The sequence below is a fragment of the Vigna umbellata genome, chromosome 6, assembly GCF_029865625.1.
Source record: "Vigna umbellata cultivar VRB3 chromosome 6, Vumbellata_1.0, whole genome shotgun sequence".
NCBI classification, from domain to species: Eukaryota; Viridiplantae; Streptophyta; class Magnoliopsida; order Fabales; family Fabaceae; genus Vigna; species Vigna umbellata.
Genome location: NC_142170.1, coordinates 14,594,496 through 14,609,902, shown reverse-complemented (window position 1 = coordinate 14,609,902; position 15,407 = coordinate 14,594,496). Strand labels below are relative to the sequence as shown.

Here is a 15,407-nt window from a genome sequence, read left to right as displayed (position 1 = left end):
TTCCTTCGGGACATATAAGTTGACACAATGCTTGAGTTAAAAATAGTTTAGTGCAATGCTAGCTACGATATATCTAAACACAATGATAGTTATTTTTTTGATAATATTGAGATGTTTGATAGTAATAATTTGTTTCAGTTCATGTTGCAATGACCTATTTGTTATCACTTATGAGTAATCATTTATGAAAACAACACTGAATGCTTTAAAGTGAGAGTTTTAGCAAATCTTGAAATGTCATGAATAATGATTGTTGTTCATTTATTTGACAGTTATTTTCAAATGTCAATGAATAAATAATAAAAAGGAACAACCTTTTATGTTCAAAAGTTTGTTTTTTGTTTGAAACATTCTCCCTTTTATCTATATAAAGACACTTTCAGTTTTTGTTTTTCTTTACCATTTTATTCTTTTTTTAGGATTTTATTTTATCTCTCAATTTAATTGTCCTCTTCATCTTAATATTCCAAGAACAATTAGGTATGTCATTCTTTCCTTTACCTTTTCTTTTTATCACATCTAGTTCATCTTGAGTTTAAATGATAAGACTTTTAAGTTATTCATGGTTGCCAGTGACGTCATACTTTATAAGAGAAGATTATAATAATGATGATAATATTGTGGTTTCAATATTCATCGAAAGTATTTTGGTAAGAAATGTCACGAGAGAAAATGTAGTACTTTTAGTATATAAGGTTGGGATGACCTTTTAATTTCTTTAAGGGTAAGAGAAAAACCTCATGCTGATCGTATTCTTGGTAGATGTTATGCACGTATAAAATTATATGATCTTAAAGGTCTATAAATTTGTCTTTATGTCACAGGCTTATATTTGCGCCTATGTAAAGTAGCGTTCATATATTGTGCATTGTTTTTTCAACTATCGTTTTGCATCTGACTATCACCATTTCCTAATTCTTGAGTTTATTAAGATAATACAAGTCATCTGAGTTTTCAGACATTGTTGGCTTATATACAAAGCGAAAAACTTCTTACGATAATAGCAGGGAACAAATGATAGACAATTTCACCAGCGAATCTCACTAAAAACCACAACTACAATGCTTAAGCGATAAGCAAGTGCACGCATTTTTATTAACAAAATACAAAGTATTTAATTATGGTACAACATGTGAAGCTTAGGGGAAAATTACACTTCAAAAAAACAGTTCAAAAATCAAACACATGATCTTCTTTAAATCTCGTCCGATGAAATATTTTAGGCATGCTTTTTCCAACAAGAGTTTTTCTTGATAAACTCTTGAGGCATAACTCCCACTGGACATAAATTTAACTGTTATTATTGCTTTAGGGATAAACTAAAATTGATGTTACAGAGAGGACCCAAATCCTAACGTTACGTTTTTGGTCACACTCCTAACAGTTCGAACGCTACGTGGCTTGTCGGAAGGTGGTTCAGAATTACTCCGACGGATGGCGGTGATGAGATCGACGAAAGCACCGAGGATGAACTTATGCGATTTTTTGTGGTTGAGATTAAGGTAAGAAAACAAGAGCTCCTCCATGAAATCCCAATCAACCACCCCTTCATGGTTGTTCACCATTTCTTGCATGGAACGTCTGAAATCGTCGTAAGGGCTGGTGGAGTGCGTCAAGAGAGCGATGCTATCATCCGGAAGCGCGTTATCCGCACTCTCCTTCTCGTAAGAACCGGAAGACGAAACGTCGTAGAGGGTTGAGACAGTTGACACCGATCCTACTTCGTCACTGGTTGCTGTATTAATGGTGGTGTTTGTGAGAGCGTCCTCCACCAGTGACCCAGAGAACTCAGGCTTCACAAAGAACAGGGTGGGCCCACGAACATCACGCGGCGATGTTGTTTCTACCGCTTCGTGGTTTTGGTCGTCACCTTCGAAGACCCTTTTGGTGTTTAAGGTTTCATCGTCGTCTTTGAGGTACAAAGACTTGAAATTCTCTAGGAGAAAACGATCAACATCTGCTAAGGTGGCTGCATCGTCCTTGCGGTGGTTATTGTTGTTGTTATTACGAACAACGTGTTCTTGATGATGATGACGACGACGACGAGAAAGTTCGTTTGTAGCACTGTACAAGGCAAAGGAAGGTGTCCTAGGATGTTTGCAACCAGACAGAATCCAGTTCTTAGAGGGTAATCGGATTTGAGGACGAGGGCTTTTGATTTTGAAGAGGTAATCTCGAATTTTCTTGGGCATGGTTCTTGTCGCTATAGCTAGTTGATGGAAATCAGAATCATACTTCATATAATGATAATGAACTATGAGTGAGATTGATGGAAGGGAATGTGTGTATAAATAAAAGGGACATGGGAAAGAGAGAAAGAGGGAAAGAGGGATGGATTAATTTATTCAATGCTATGCGTGACACCAAAATATACGTTCAAAATGTAGATTTATTAAATGAATTTGGTTAGGGGAGAATTTGGTGAAACGCATGGACTTAGAATCATGCCTCTTGCCAAATTCAATTGAAAAGTAGTATAATTTCTTGAACATAATCATCATCTTTTTACCACTTCTGACTTTGCCATCCACAAACTATGGCGGACATCGTGTGTTGTTTAACTCTTTGTTTTCTACTTCGATACGTGCCAGAGAATGAGAGTATTGGTCAAAACAGCCATGATACTTCTTTTTGGAGTCAACGCACCACTAACTTAGAAATTTTGTCCCACATTATATAACTTCAGAAGATAAAGAAACTCACTAATTAGCATTGATGGTGAAGTTAGTATTGTAATAGGTAACGCTTATGTTTCTTTAACTTATTCTTCGTCAAAATTTGATGTTCTTGGTTCGAGTTGAAACTATATTAAATACAACAAACATCAACCTTAAATAAATGTTGAAGGATACACTGTTTTTGTTATCTGTAATTTTAAAAAGTAATTATCTTTTAAAGTCAAGTGTTAATACATGTGATGATTTTAAAATTTTAAGACAATACTAATTATTATTTTTCTAAATTATATCCTTATTCTGAAAAGGATAATATATAAGGTATTAAGGTCAAAGTAAAATATGAGAAAAATAAAAAGCACCAAGAAATTATGAATAAAATAAAATAGTGGTACTGTGATAACATAAATAAATGTTTATGATTTTTTATTAGTTTTTTTTATTCTGGTGAAGTATCTATGTTTATTTATAAAATTTAAGAATTGATTATAATTTTGATAAGTTTTTCGAGAGGATTTATTAGAAAGATTTATTGAGATATGAATATAAGGAATTGACGTTGTTTTTAATAATAATAATAATAAAATTAGTAAGACATATGTAAGGACTTGGATTTGAGTCAGCAAAAAGGGGATGACAAGTGGCAAAGGATGAGAGGTTGAGTACTTTAAAATAAAATTACATTAGTTTGGAAACAGTGGGTTTTAACTCATTCCTCTTGTCTGAGAAACCATTCCCCTTCCAGCAAGCTCTCTCCTCCTCCTACATCTTCTCCCTTTCCATCCTTCACACTGAACCATTAAAATCTTGATTAGGTGCTGCCCCAACGATCACAAAGTAGCGGGTGTTGCTCTTAGTCGGTCAATTTTCCCAAATCTGAACCGGTAAGAAAACCCCCTTTCTCATGTGCCCTAGGGTTGTAAGCATGTGATTGAACTTGGTGCATGCAACCCATTTCGTTTTCTTCCATAATCTAGCTTCTATTTGGTGCTAAGATTCGTTTTCTATCATCAATTGATGATTTATAGGTGATTCTAACCTTTTGAAAGTGCAAGCAAGTGGTCTAGGGTTTCTACTTGAGCTTGGTTGTCTACACTAGAGGTAAGGGGAGCTAGTTCTCTTTTTGATTTTACTGTATGACGTGATTACATAATGATTTTCAAATTGGTATGTTGTTGGAAGCATAATTTTGAATTTTGCTAACTTGAAATGCATGTATGAAAGTGTGAGTGCTACGTGAATGTGGTGATTGATGGATGTGAACTGTTTGGGATGATTTTGAGTGATGAATTATGTATGTTGGAACTGTTTTGGTGTGTAAAATTTGTTATGGTGTTGATAGGAAGGAAAATCAAGTGTCTTAGGGTCACTTTTTGGTCATTTTAGAGGAAGTGAGGTAGGGATTTTGAGTAAATGAAGGCTGCAGTGTTCCTGGACTGTTTGGGCAGCCTAGACAAGTCCATTGTGACTTGTTAGAAGCATAACAGTAGTTGAAAACAGGTTCCAAGTAGTGGAATCGAATTTGGGTCCCTAAGTTGTTGAAATTAGTGTTTTGGATGCTGAAAGTGAACTTTAATCACTTAAAAATGGTGGTAGAAATGTTTAGAATCATTTGGATAAGTTTAATTAAGTCTAAAATGAGAATTAAGAGTCTAAGAAGTTGGGAAAAGTGGTTAGAAATGGTTAAGGGAGGTTCTGTTACCATTCTGCAGAGTTCTGAGAATTCTGCAGAATTAAATTCTGCAGAACGCGCAAACTGAGCGTTCGTCCATGGCGGAGCTGAACGCTCGGCCATGCATGTGCTGAGTGACGTTCGGTCAAATGTTGGTTGGATGAACGTTCGGTCTTAGGAGATGATAGTAATAGCGTTCGTCCATGGGAATGTGTTAGTGATTAGCGTTCGTCCTTGTCTGGGGACGTTCGGTCAAAGGTTGGAGTGATTAGCGTTCGTCCTTGTCTGGGGACGTTCGGTCAAAGGTTGGAGTGATTAGCGTTCGTCCTTGTCTGGGGACGTTCGGTCAAAGGTTGGTGTGATTAGCGTTCGTCCTTGTCTGGGGACGTTCGGTCAAAGGTTGGTGTGATTAGCGTTCGTCCTTGTCTGGGGACGTTCGGTCAAATGTTGGGGGATTAGCGTTCGTCCTTGAGCCGGTGTTAGTAATCAGTTAGCGTTCGGTCATGATGAGGCTTGATATTGAAGCGTTCGTCCTAGTTATAACAGCGTTCGTCCAAATTGGGTTCGTCCAAGTGCTTTTGGCGTTCGTCCAAACAGGGTCCGTCCAAGGACTTTTGGGCGCTCGTCCAAGTAGTTCGTCCAATGGTGTTAGGACGTTCGTCCAAACAGTGTCCGCCCAAGGGCTTTTGGACGCTCGTCCAAACAGTGTTCGTCCAGTGATATTTTCTTTTGTGCTTTCTCTCATTCCAGTAAGCTTTGTTAATTAAATATTTCGGTTACAATTTATGAATGCATCTTCATGTGATCCAGATTGGTTGAAAGTGTATGATTATAAGTGGTTTATGATGTACATTGTTGATTCAAAAGGAATATTATGAGATTTAAAATGGTCGGATTAAATCGGAAATTTAGATCTCTCGGTGAGATCAGTTAGTGTATTGAATGAATGTAAGAGGCTTCCATATGGGGGGTTATCCCTAACACTCCAACGGTCTTTCATTCTCACTTAGAGAGGATCGACGCGTGTGGTGGGAGTAGTGGGAGGTCCTAGGGTAGACGCTATCACTGGAGGTCTATTCCGCGGTAACGGATTAGCCTTGTGTATGGTCGGGTGGAACCCCTCGGCAATGGCTTTGCAAAGCAGTAGAGGCCATCACAAGTGCACAACCCGCCCCAGCTCTACATACATTCTATGTCCGGACGTGTCTAGAGTCTTAACATGATAGGATACTTGTCTTGATGAGTGTTATTAAATAAATGCTTATGTTTATGATGACTTATGTGTATGGATATTCTGGTAAATGCTAGATTGGTTGAAAATGAATTGTATGATTGTTTGAGATCTAGCTCACCCTTGCATTTGTGTGTGTTGCATGTGTTTGATTTCCCTCTTGCGATGATCATCCAATCCTTTGGATGTGAGCAGTAGGTGATGATGTACCCTTGGAGCAAGCGTTGGAGAATGAGGAAGACCCAGCTCCTAGTGCTTAGGATTTCTTCTAGCTATGATGTTCAATAGCTTTTTATTTTGAAAAACTTCTAGCCTTCATTTTAGCATGATCTGTATTTTGGAGAATTATGAGCTTGTACTTATATTTTAAAGTTTTCCAGTCAGACTTGGATAACTGTACTCCTAATTCCATCTATTGCGTACTCCTAACTGTTTCTATTATTATAATTGATGCATTCTACGTATATACTTTGTTATATATTTTGGGATGTCACATTTATGGTATCAGAGCAGTTTTTATCCTTAAAGAACCTGTAGGGTGTGTGCATCCTTTGTTTGTGCTTATGTGCCTTAATTGTACGGAAGCATTCTAAATTCTTGAGTAAGACTAATTGTTTTACTCTCTGCTCTTAAACAGAATATGGCACCTAGGCTTCCTCCTCCTCCCCCACAGGCCGATCCGTCTGACTCTAATCAGATGCTGAATGAGGTGCTGCAAGCATTACAGCAACAGAATGCTAATTTGGTGCAACAGAATACCATTGCACTACAAAACCTGGAAGCTGCTAGGATGTCGGCTGAGAATGCTAGAGTGGCATCTGAGAACACTCAAAGACAGCTCATTGAAGTGTTGACTAGCGGCAGGGCCACTCCAGGTGCTTCTTCCTCTGCTACTCCTGCCCAGGAGTGGAGTCTGGAGAGTTTTCTCCAACATCATCCAGCCCGATTCACTGGGAAATGTAGCCCTGATGAAGCAGACCATTGGTTTAGGGACATGGAGAGAATCTATGAGGCTAAGGGGTGTCCTGATGAGAGGAAGCTGGCCTACACTCAATATCTGTTGACCGGGGAAGCTGGCCACTGGTGGAGCAGTACACGGTTGATCTTGGAGGGAGCTAGAACCCCTGTCACATGGGACTTATTTAAGAGGAAGTTCTATAGGGAATACTTCCCTGACACTCTTAGATATGCTAAGGAAGTGGAGTTTTTGGAGCTAGTGCAGGGGAATATGTCGGTATCTGAGTATACTGACCGCTTCAAACATCTTCTTAGATTTAACACCATGACAGTGGATGAAGAGTGGCAATGCCGCAAGTTTGAAAACGGGTTGCGTGGCGACATCAAGCTCTTGGTGAGAGGTCATCGTCTGAGGGAGTTTCCAGCTCTTGTGGAGATGGCTAGGGATATGGAGAAGACAAAGAAAGAAGCTGAGGGATACTCGAGCCGTCAGGCCCAGCCCCTGAGGGTTGGGGGACCAGCCATGTCTAGAGGCGGGTCCAGTTCCAGGAAGACACCATACTCCAGATCTTCTTCTTCTCGTAGTTCTGGAGGATCTTCTCAGCCTTCCGTTCAGCCGAGCCAGTCCTCATCTCAGAGTGGCGTGAGATGCTATGGATGTGGCGGTTCGCACTACTTGTCTTCATGTCCCCAGAGGACTAATTTTCGGAGGTGCAACCGATGCCACAAGGAGGGCCACTATGAGCGTGATTGCCCTATGGGAAGGAGAGCTACTTCCCAGCCACAGCATGCAGGGAGATCTCAGCACAGAGGTGGCATCAGACCTCAGGCCACTGGACGTGTTTATGCACTGACAGGGACAGAAGCAGCTAGCTCAGGTGATTTGATTTTCGGTACATGTGTATTGGGTGGTAGATCTTGCATGGTGTTGTTTGACTCTGGAGCGACACACTCATTTGTGTCTGAGACTTGTGCTAGAGAGTTGGGGTTACCAGTGAGAGAGCTACAGTATGACTTGACTGTATCTACTCCTACTTCTGGGATAGTGAAGACATCTACAGTTTGTGTTAGATGTTCAGTAGTGGTTGAGGGGCGTCAGTACAAGGTAAACTTGATATGTTTGCCTTTGCAGGGTTTGGATGTCATCCTAGGGATGGATTGGCTGTCTGTCAATCGTATTCTCATTGATTGTGGAGAGAAGAAGCTAGTATTTCCCAATGAGGAGGATTACACACCTCTGACTCTTGGTGTGTTGAGGCAAGACCTAATAGAAGGTGCATGTTGTTTCCTGATACTATCACACATGGAAGTAAAGCAAGGAGATGCTGACGTAGACCTCTCGGTAGTCAGTGAATTTCTTGATGTGTTTCCTGAGGAGATTCCTGGCTTACCTCCTCCAAGAGAGGTAGAGTTTTCTATAGACCTTGTATCTGGAGCAGGGCCTATCTCTATAGCCCCATATCGCATGGCGCCAGCCGAATTGGCCGAATTGAAAAAGCAGATTGAAGAGTTGTTGGAGAAACAGTTCATCCGGCCTAGTGTTTCTCCTTGGGGTGCGCCGGTATTACTGGTAAAGAAGAAGGATGGCAGTTCGAGATTGTGTGTGGATTACAGGCAACTTAACAAATTAACCATCAAGAATAAGTACCCTTTGCCTAGAATTGATGATCTGATGGACCAGCTACATGGGGCAGTTGTGTTTTCCAAGATTGATCTACGGTCCGGCTATCACCAAATATTAGTTAAGGCTGATGATGTTCAGAAGACAGCCTTTAGATCCAGATATGGCCATTACGAGTATGTGGTCATGCCCTTTGGTGTGACTAATGCCCCTGCCATATTCATGGATTACATGAATAGGATTTTTCGACCTTTCCTAGATAAATTCGTTGTCGTCTTCATAGATGACATTCTAATATATTCTAAGAGTGAAGAAGAACACGCCGATCATCTTAGAACAGTGCTGAGGATATTGAGAGAAAGAAAGTTGTATGCCAAGCTCTCAAAATGTGAGTTCTGGATGAGAGAAGTGCAGTTCCTTGGTCATATTATATCAGCTGATGGGATTTCTGTAGATCCGGCCAAGGTTCAAGCCGTGTTGCAATGGGAAAGACCAAAGTCAGTCACTGAGGTCAGAAGCTTTGTTGGGTTAGCAGGCTACTACCGTCGCTTCATTGAAGATTTCTCTAAGATTGTAGCCCCTTTGACACAGCTAACTAGGAAAGACACTCCATTTGCATGGACAGACCGTTGTGAGGCTAGCTTTCAGGAGTTGAAGCAGAGATTGACTAGCGCTCCAGTATTGGCCATTCCTGACACAGGTAAACCTTTTGAGGTTTTCTGTGATGCTTCCTATCAGGGATTAGGATGTGTCTTGATGCAAGAAAGAAGAGTTGTTGCATATGCCTCAAGACAACTAAAGATTCATGAGAGAAACTACCCTACACATGACCTGGAATTAGCTGCAGTGGTGTTTGCTCTCAAGATATGGAGACATTATTTGTATGGAGCTCAATTTCAGGTGTTCAGTGATCACAAGAGCCTGAAGTATCTCTTTGATCAGAAGGAGCTTAATATGAGACAGAGAAGGTGGATGGAATTCTTGAAGGATTACGATTTTGACCTTCTTTATCATCCCGGGAAGGCAAATGTAGTTGCTGATGCCTTAAGCAGAAAGTCAGTACATGTTTCTGCATTGATGGTTAAAGAGTTGGAGCTAGTTGAGAGCTTCAGTGATTTAAAGCTGGATGTAGAATTTGAACCTGATGGCATTAGATGTTGCAAATTGGTTATATCAAGTAGTATCTTTGAAAGAATTAAGGAGGGACAACTAGTAGACCCCGAGCTTCAGAAGTCAAGGGCTTTAATTGGTAAAGAACAAGGAAAAGATTTTAACACTGGGACAGACGGTCTTCTACGATTCAGAGGAAGAACATGTATACCAAATGATGGAGAGCTGAAAAGAGTGATTTTAGAAGAAGGACATCGCAGTCGTTTTAGCATGCATCCCGGCATGACTAAAATGTACCAGGACCTCAAGGAGTCATTTTGGTGGTCAGGAATGAAAAGTGATATAGCTAAATTTGTTTCCTCTTGCCTTACCTGTCAGAAGGCTAAGATAGAACACCAGAGGCCAGGTGGTATGTTACAACAACCTGAGGTTCCTGAGTGGAAATGGGACAGCATTGCCATGGATTTCGTAACCCATTTGCCACACACTGTCAGAAAGCATGATGCCATCTGGGTAATAGTTGATAGATTGACCAAGAGTGCCCACTTCTTAGCAATTAATTTGAAGATGTCTATGCAGAAGTTAGCTCAGTTGTACATCAAGGAAATAGTTAGATTGCATGGTGTGCCTTCCAGCATCATATCGGACAGAGACCCCCGCTTCACTTCGCGTTTCTGGCAGACTTTACAGAATGAGATGGGCAGTAAACTCCAGATGAGTTCTGCTTACCATCCTCAGACTGATGGTCAGTCAGAACGGACTATACAGTCATTGGAGGATTTGCTTAGGACGTGTGTACTTGATCATCTGGGAGTCTGGGATGAAGTGCTACCATTGGTGGAGTTCACATATAATAACAGCTTTCAAACCAGTATTGGAATGGCACCGTTCGAAGCTCTGTATGGGAGGCGCTGCAGGACACCTTTATGCTGGTTCCAGGATGGGGAGTTTGTGTTGGCTGGGCCAGAAATAGTGCAACAAACGACTGAGAAAGTGAGAGTAATTCAAGAGAGAATGAGAGCCTCACAGAGTAGGCAGAAATCATATGCTGACAGGAGACGCAGGCCTTTGGAGTTCGAGGCCGATGACCATGTGTTTATTCGTGTGACACCTACTACTGGAGTAGGGAGGGCTATCCGTGCTAAGAAGCTTTCTCCCAGATACCTTGGGCCATATCAGATTACTAGACGCATCGGACCAGTCGCATATGAGATAGCTATGCCGCCCCAGCTAGCTAATCTCCATCCAGTCTTTCATGTTTCTCAGCTTCGGAAGTATGTCCCCGACCCTTCTCATGTGTTGGAAGCTGACACTGTACGAGTCAAGGAAGATCTCTCTATAGAGATGCAACCGGTCAAAGTAGATGAGAGGCTATCCAAACGACCAGATGGGAAAGCTACCAGACTGATCAAAGTCATTTGGGACAGTAGAACCGGCGATTCTACCTGGGAGAAAGAGGAAGAGATGAAGAAGTCATATCCTCACTTGTTTTCTGGTAAGTCCTAATTTTCGAGGACGAAAATTCTTGTTGTTGGGGAGAATGTAAGGACTTGGATTTGAGTCAGCAAAAAGGGGATGACAAGTGGCAAAGGATGAGAGGTTGAGTACTTTAAAATAAAATTACATTAGTTTGGAAACAGTGGGTTTTAACTCATTCCTCTTGTCTGAGAAACCATTCCCCTTCCAGCAAGCTCTCTCCTCCTCCTACATCTTCTCCCTTTCCATCCTTCACACTGAACCATTAAAATCTTGATTAGGTGCTGCCCCAACGATCACAAAGTAGCGGGTGTTGCTCTTAGTCGGTCAATTTTCCCAAATCTGAACCGGTAAGAAAACCCCCTTTCTCATGTGCCCTAGGGTTGTAAGCATGTGATTGAACTTGGTGCATGCAACCCATTTCGTTTTCTTCCATAATCTAGCTTCTATTTGGTGCTAAGATTCGTTTTCTATCATCAATTGATGATTTATAGGTGATTCTAACCTTTTGAAAGTGCAAGCAAGTGGTCTAGGGTTTCTACTTGAGCTTGGTTGTCTACACTAGAGGTAAGGGGAGCTAGTTCTCTTTTTGATTTTACTGTATGACGTGATTACATAATGATTTTCAAATTGGTATGTTGTTGGAAGCATAATTTTGAATTTTGCTAACTTGAAATGCATGTATGAAAGTGTGAGTGCTACGTGAATGTGGTGATTGATGGATGTGAACTGTTTGGGATGATTTTGAGTGATGAATTATGTATGTTGGAACTGTTTTGGTGTGTAAAATTTGTTATGGTGTTGATAGGAAGGAAAATCAAGTGTCTTAGGGTCACTTTTTGGTCATTTTAGAGGAAGTGAGGTAGGGATTTTGAGTAAATGAAGGCTGCAGTGTTCCTGGACTGTTTGGGCAGCCTAGACAAGTCCATTGTGACTTGTTAGAAGCATAACAGTAGTTGAAAACAGGTTCCAAGTAGTGGAATCGAATTTGGGTCCCTAAGTTGTTGAAATTAGTGTTTTGGATGCTGAAAGTGAACTTTAATCACTTAAAAATGGTGGTAGAAATGTTTAGAATCATTTGGATAAGTTTAATTAAGTCTAAAATGAGAATTAAGAGTCTAAGAAGTTGGGAAAAGTGGTTAGAAATGGTTAAGGGAGGTTCTGTTACCATTCTGCAGAGTTCTGAGAATTCTGCAGAATTAAATTCTGCAGAACGCGCAAACTGAGCGTTCGTCCATGGCGGAGCTGAACGCTCGGCCATGCATGTGCTGAGTGACGTTCGGTCAAATGTTGGTTGGATGAACGTTCGGTCTTAGGAGATGATAGTAATAGCGTTCGTCCATGGGAATGTGTTAGTGATTAGCGTTCGTCCTTGTCTGGGGACGTTCGGTCAAAGGTTGGAGTGATTAGCGTTCGTCCTTGTCTGGGGACGTTCGGTCAAAGGTTGGAGTGATTAGCGTTCGTCCTTGTCTGGGGACGTTCGGTCAAAGGTTGGTGTGATTAGCGTTCGTCCTTGTCTGGGGACGTTCGGTCAAAGGTTGGTGTGATTAGCGTTCGTCCTTGTCTGGGGACGTTCGGTCAAATGTTGGGGGATTAGCGTTCGTCCTTGAGCCGGTGTTAGTAATCAGTTAGCGTTCGGTCATGATGAGGCTTGATATTGAAGCGTTCGTCCTAGTTATAACAGCGTTCGTCCAAATTGGGTTCGTCCAAGTGCTTTTGGCGTTCGTCCAAACAGGGTCCGTCCAAGGACTTTTGGGCGCTCGTCCAAGTAGTTCGTCCAATGGTGTTAGGACGTTCGTCCAAACAGTGTCCGCCCAAGGGCTTTTGGACGCTCGTCCAAACAGTGTTCGTCCAGTGATATTTTCTTTTGTGCTTTCTCTCATTCCAGTAAGCTTTGTTAATTAAATATTTCGGTTACAATTTATGAATGCATCTTCATGTGATCCAGATTGGTTGAAAGTGTATGATTATAAGTGGTTTATGATGTACATTGTTGATTCAAAAGGAATATTATGAGATTTAAAATGGTCGGATTAAATCGGAAATTTAGATCTCTCGGTGAGATCAGTTAGTGTATTGAATGAATGTAAGAGGCTTCCATATGGGGGGTTATCCCTAACACTCCAACGGTCTTTCATTCTCACTTAGAGAGGATCGACGCGTGTGGTGGGAGTAGTGGGAGGTCCTAGGGTAGACGCTATCACTGGAGGTCTATTCCGCGGTAACGGATTAGCCTTGTGTATGGTCGGGTGGAACCCCTCGGCAATGGCTTTGCAAAGCAGTAGAGGCCATCACAAGTGCACAACCCGCCCCAGCTCTACATACATTCTATGTCCGGACGTGTCTAGAGTCTTAACATGATAGGATACTTGTCTTGATGAGTGTTATTAAATAAATGCTTATGTTTATGATGACTTATGTGTATGGATATTCTGGTAAATGCTAGATTGGTTGAAAATGAATTGTATGATTGTTTGAGATCTAGCTCACCCTTGCATTTGTGTGTGTTGCATGTGTTTGATTTCCCTCTTGCGATGATCATCCAATCCTTTGGATGTGAGCAGTAGGTGATGATGTACCCTTGGAGCAAGCGTTGGAGAATGAGGAAGACCCAGCTCCTAGTGCTTAGGATTTCTTCTAGCTATGATGTTCAATAGCTTTTTATTTTGAAAAACTTCTAGCCTTCATTTTAGCATGATCTGTATTTTGGAGAATTATGAGCTTGTACTTATATTTTAAAGTTTTCCAGTCAGACTTGGATAACTGTACTCCTAATTCCATCTATTGCGTACTCCTAACTGTTTCTATTATTATAATTGATGCATTCTACGTATATACTTTGTTATATATTTTGGGATGTCACAACATAAGTTTATTTATATTTTTTCTTATGTGGTGTTAGTATGAGATATGTGATGTTTCTATATTTAATGTGTGACTTATTCTCATGTTTAGATTTTTAATAATTTATTTCTTAAGTGTGATTCTCTTTTACATTGATAAATTCTTTTATATGTAGTGTGATTTATTATAATGGGACACACTTCTCTGAATTCTTTATTAATAAGACTTTTGATATGAGGAGCATATAATATCCGTTTGAGCGATCACCGAAATTAATTGACTGGTCTTTAAAAGGGGATTTATTGAGAGATTCAACACGAATGAAACATTAACATGATTTCCAACAAAACTCATAAGCTAATAATTTTTATGGATATTATTCTTTACATAATGTTCAATTTTTTCATTTCTACTTAATGTCTCCCTCGAGCTAATCACGAGTATCTCACTAGCGACTCTACTTGCACGAAGACTATCGTTGATGGGTGTTTTGAGGAAATTCACACAGGAAGATTAGTCCAACTCACATAAGAAATTAACATTACTTCCAATTCAAAAACTTAATAAAAACAAATTTATATGAATCTTTTGAAAGAACTCACAAGAAAGATTCAACACTTGAATTCCTAACAATCCCCTCTCAGTTTCTTCACATTTTTACTCGTCTGAGCCATAATTAAGATGAATCAATTCTATTATCGGAAATAAATGCTTCAAGGAAATTTACTGAAAAGATACTAATTAGATATTGACTAAACTCACATAAATATTGACATCATTTAAAATTTAAAACCTTAACAAAATCAATTTATGAGTATTTTTCTTTGTAAGTTGATTAATTTTTACTATTAGAGTTAATACTTAATTCACACATGATTCCAATTAAATTTGAATCAAATTTCACTTAAACTAAAACTATCGTTAGGTCTTTGTAAAAATATACTAGAAACATAAATGTTATTATTATCTAATTTTACTTTTAAAGTTTATTATGAGACTACTATAAGCTATTAAACATTAATAGTATTCCAAAAATAAGTAGACAAAAAACCTATTTTAATAATTTAGAAAGAGGAATTCATACCGGTCAAAAATCCTATTTAATAATTTTTGTAATTTAACTATTTAGTATTACGGTATTAATTTAACGATTGCAAAAATTCAATTTTAAATAAATAAAACATCTATAATTATGTAACTATACTCAAATTTAATTATAAATTTAATAAATACTTTAATACACGTTAATTGAATTATTTAATACAGTATTTAATACATCATAGCTTTTAATACAGTGGTAACGTATCTTAACGGCCAACCTATACTTTTAGTCTTATATATAAGTTTCAGTTTATTTATTTATTTTTTAAATATTTTTATCATATATATACTAAATTGTATCAATTTAGTTTTCTAAAAAGAACTATTGTTTTCAATTCAATTTTAAGAGAGGATTTTGAGTACTCTTTTAATAATTCAAGACATGTATTTTTTTTTATTAGATTTACTAATGGAAACTACGAATATTTATGCGTAGACAGAAAAAAAATTGACTATAAATGATTAAAAAAATTGGTATTTGATTTTTTTTAAAATTTCTTATGTTTGTGCCCGTTGTTTTACACAATTTCTATCATGACTTTATTTTATTTTATTTGAACAATAGATGGATTTTATGTAAGTGTATTTATCATTACAAGTTTCATGTACAGAATTAGTAAAAAATAGTTTAAGAATATTATTTTAAAGTTGAACATAATATGAATTACTTTTATAAAATATTAATTACTTTTATAAAATATTTTAAAATTTTTATACAGC

The 15,407-nt window shown here is 38.9% G+C and overlaps 1 protein-coding gene and 1 long non-coding RNA gene across 2 annotated transcripts; one reads left to right on the top strand and one right to left on the bottom strand.

The window, feature by feature from the left end:
• Nucleotides 1-1,065: 1,065 nt before the first annotated feature.
• LOC124828607 (transcription repressor OFP14-like) lies at nucleotides 1,066-2,369 on the bottom strand. Its single transcript, XM_047301960.2, has one exon. It carries the CDS (start codon nucleotides 2,238-2,240, stop codon nucleotides 1,332-1,334), a length of 909 nt encoding a protein of 302 aa, XP_047157916.1. The 5' UTR covers nucleotides 2,241-2,369; the 3' UTR covers nucleotides 1,066-1,331.
• Nucleotides 2,370-3,344: 975 nt separating this feature from the next.
• Nucleotides 3,345-6,192, top strand: LOC148196836 (uncharacterized). The gene is made up of 3 exons (XR_015780040.1): nucleotides 3,345-3,559; nucleotides 3,704-3,776; nucleotides 5,774-6,192. It is a non-coding gene; the product is annotated as an uncharacterized LOC148196836 (long non-coding RNA).
• Nucleotides 6,193-15,407: the final 9,215 nt, after the last annotated feature.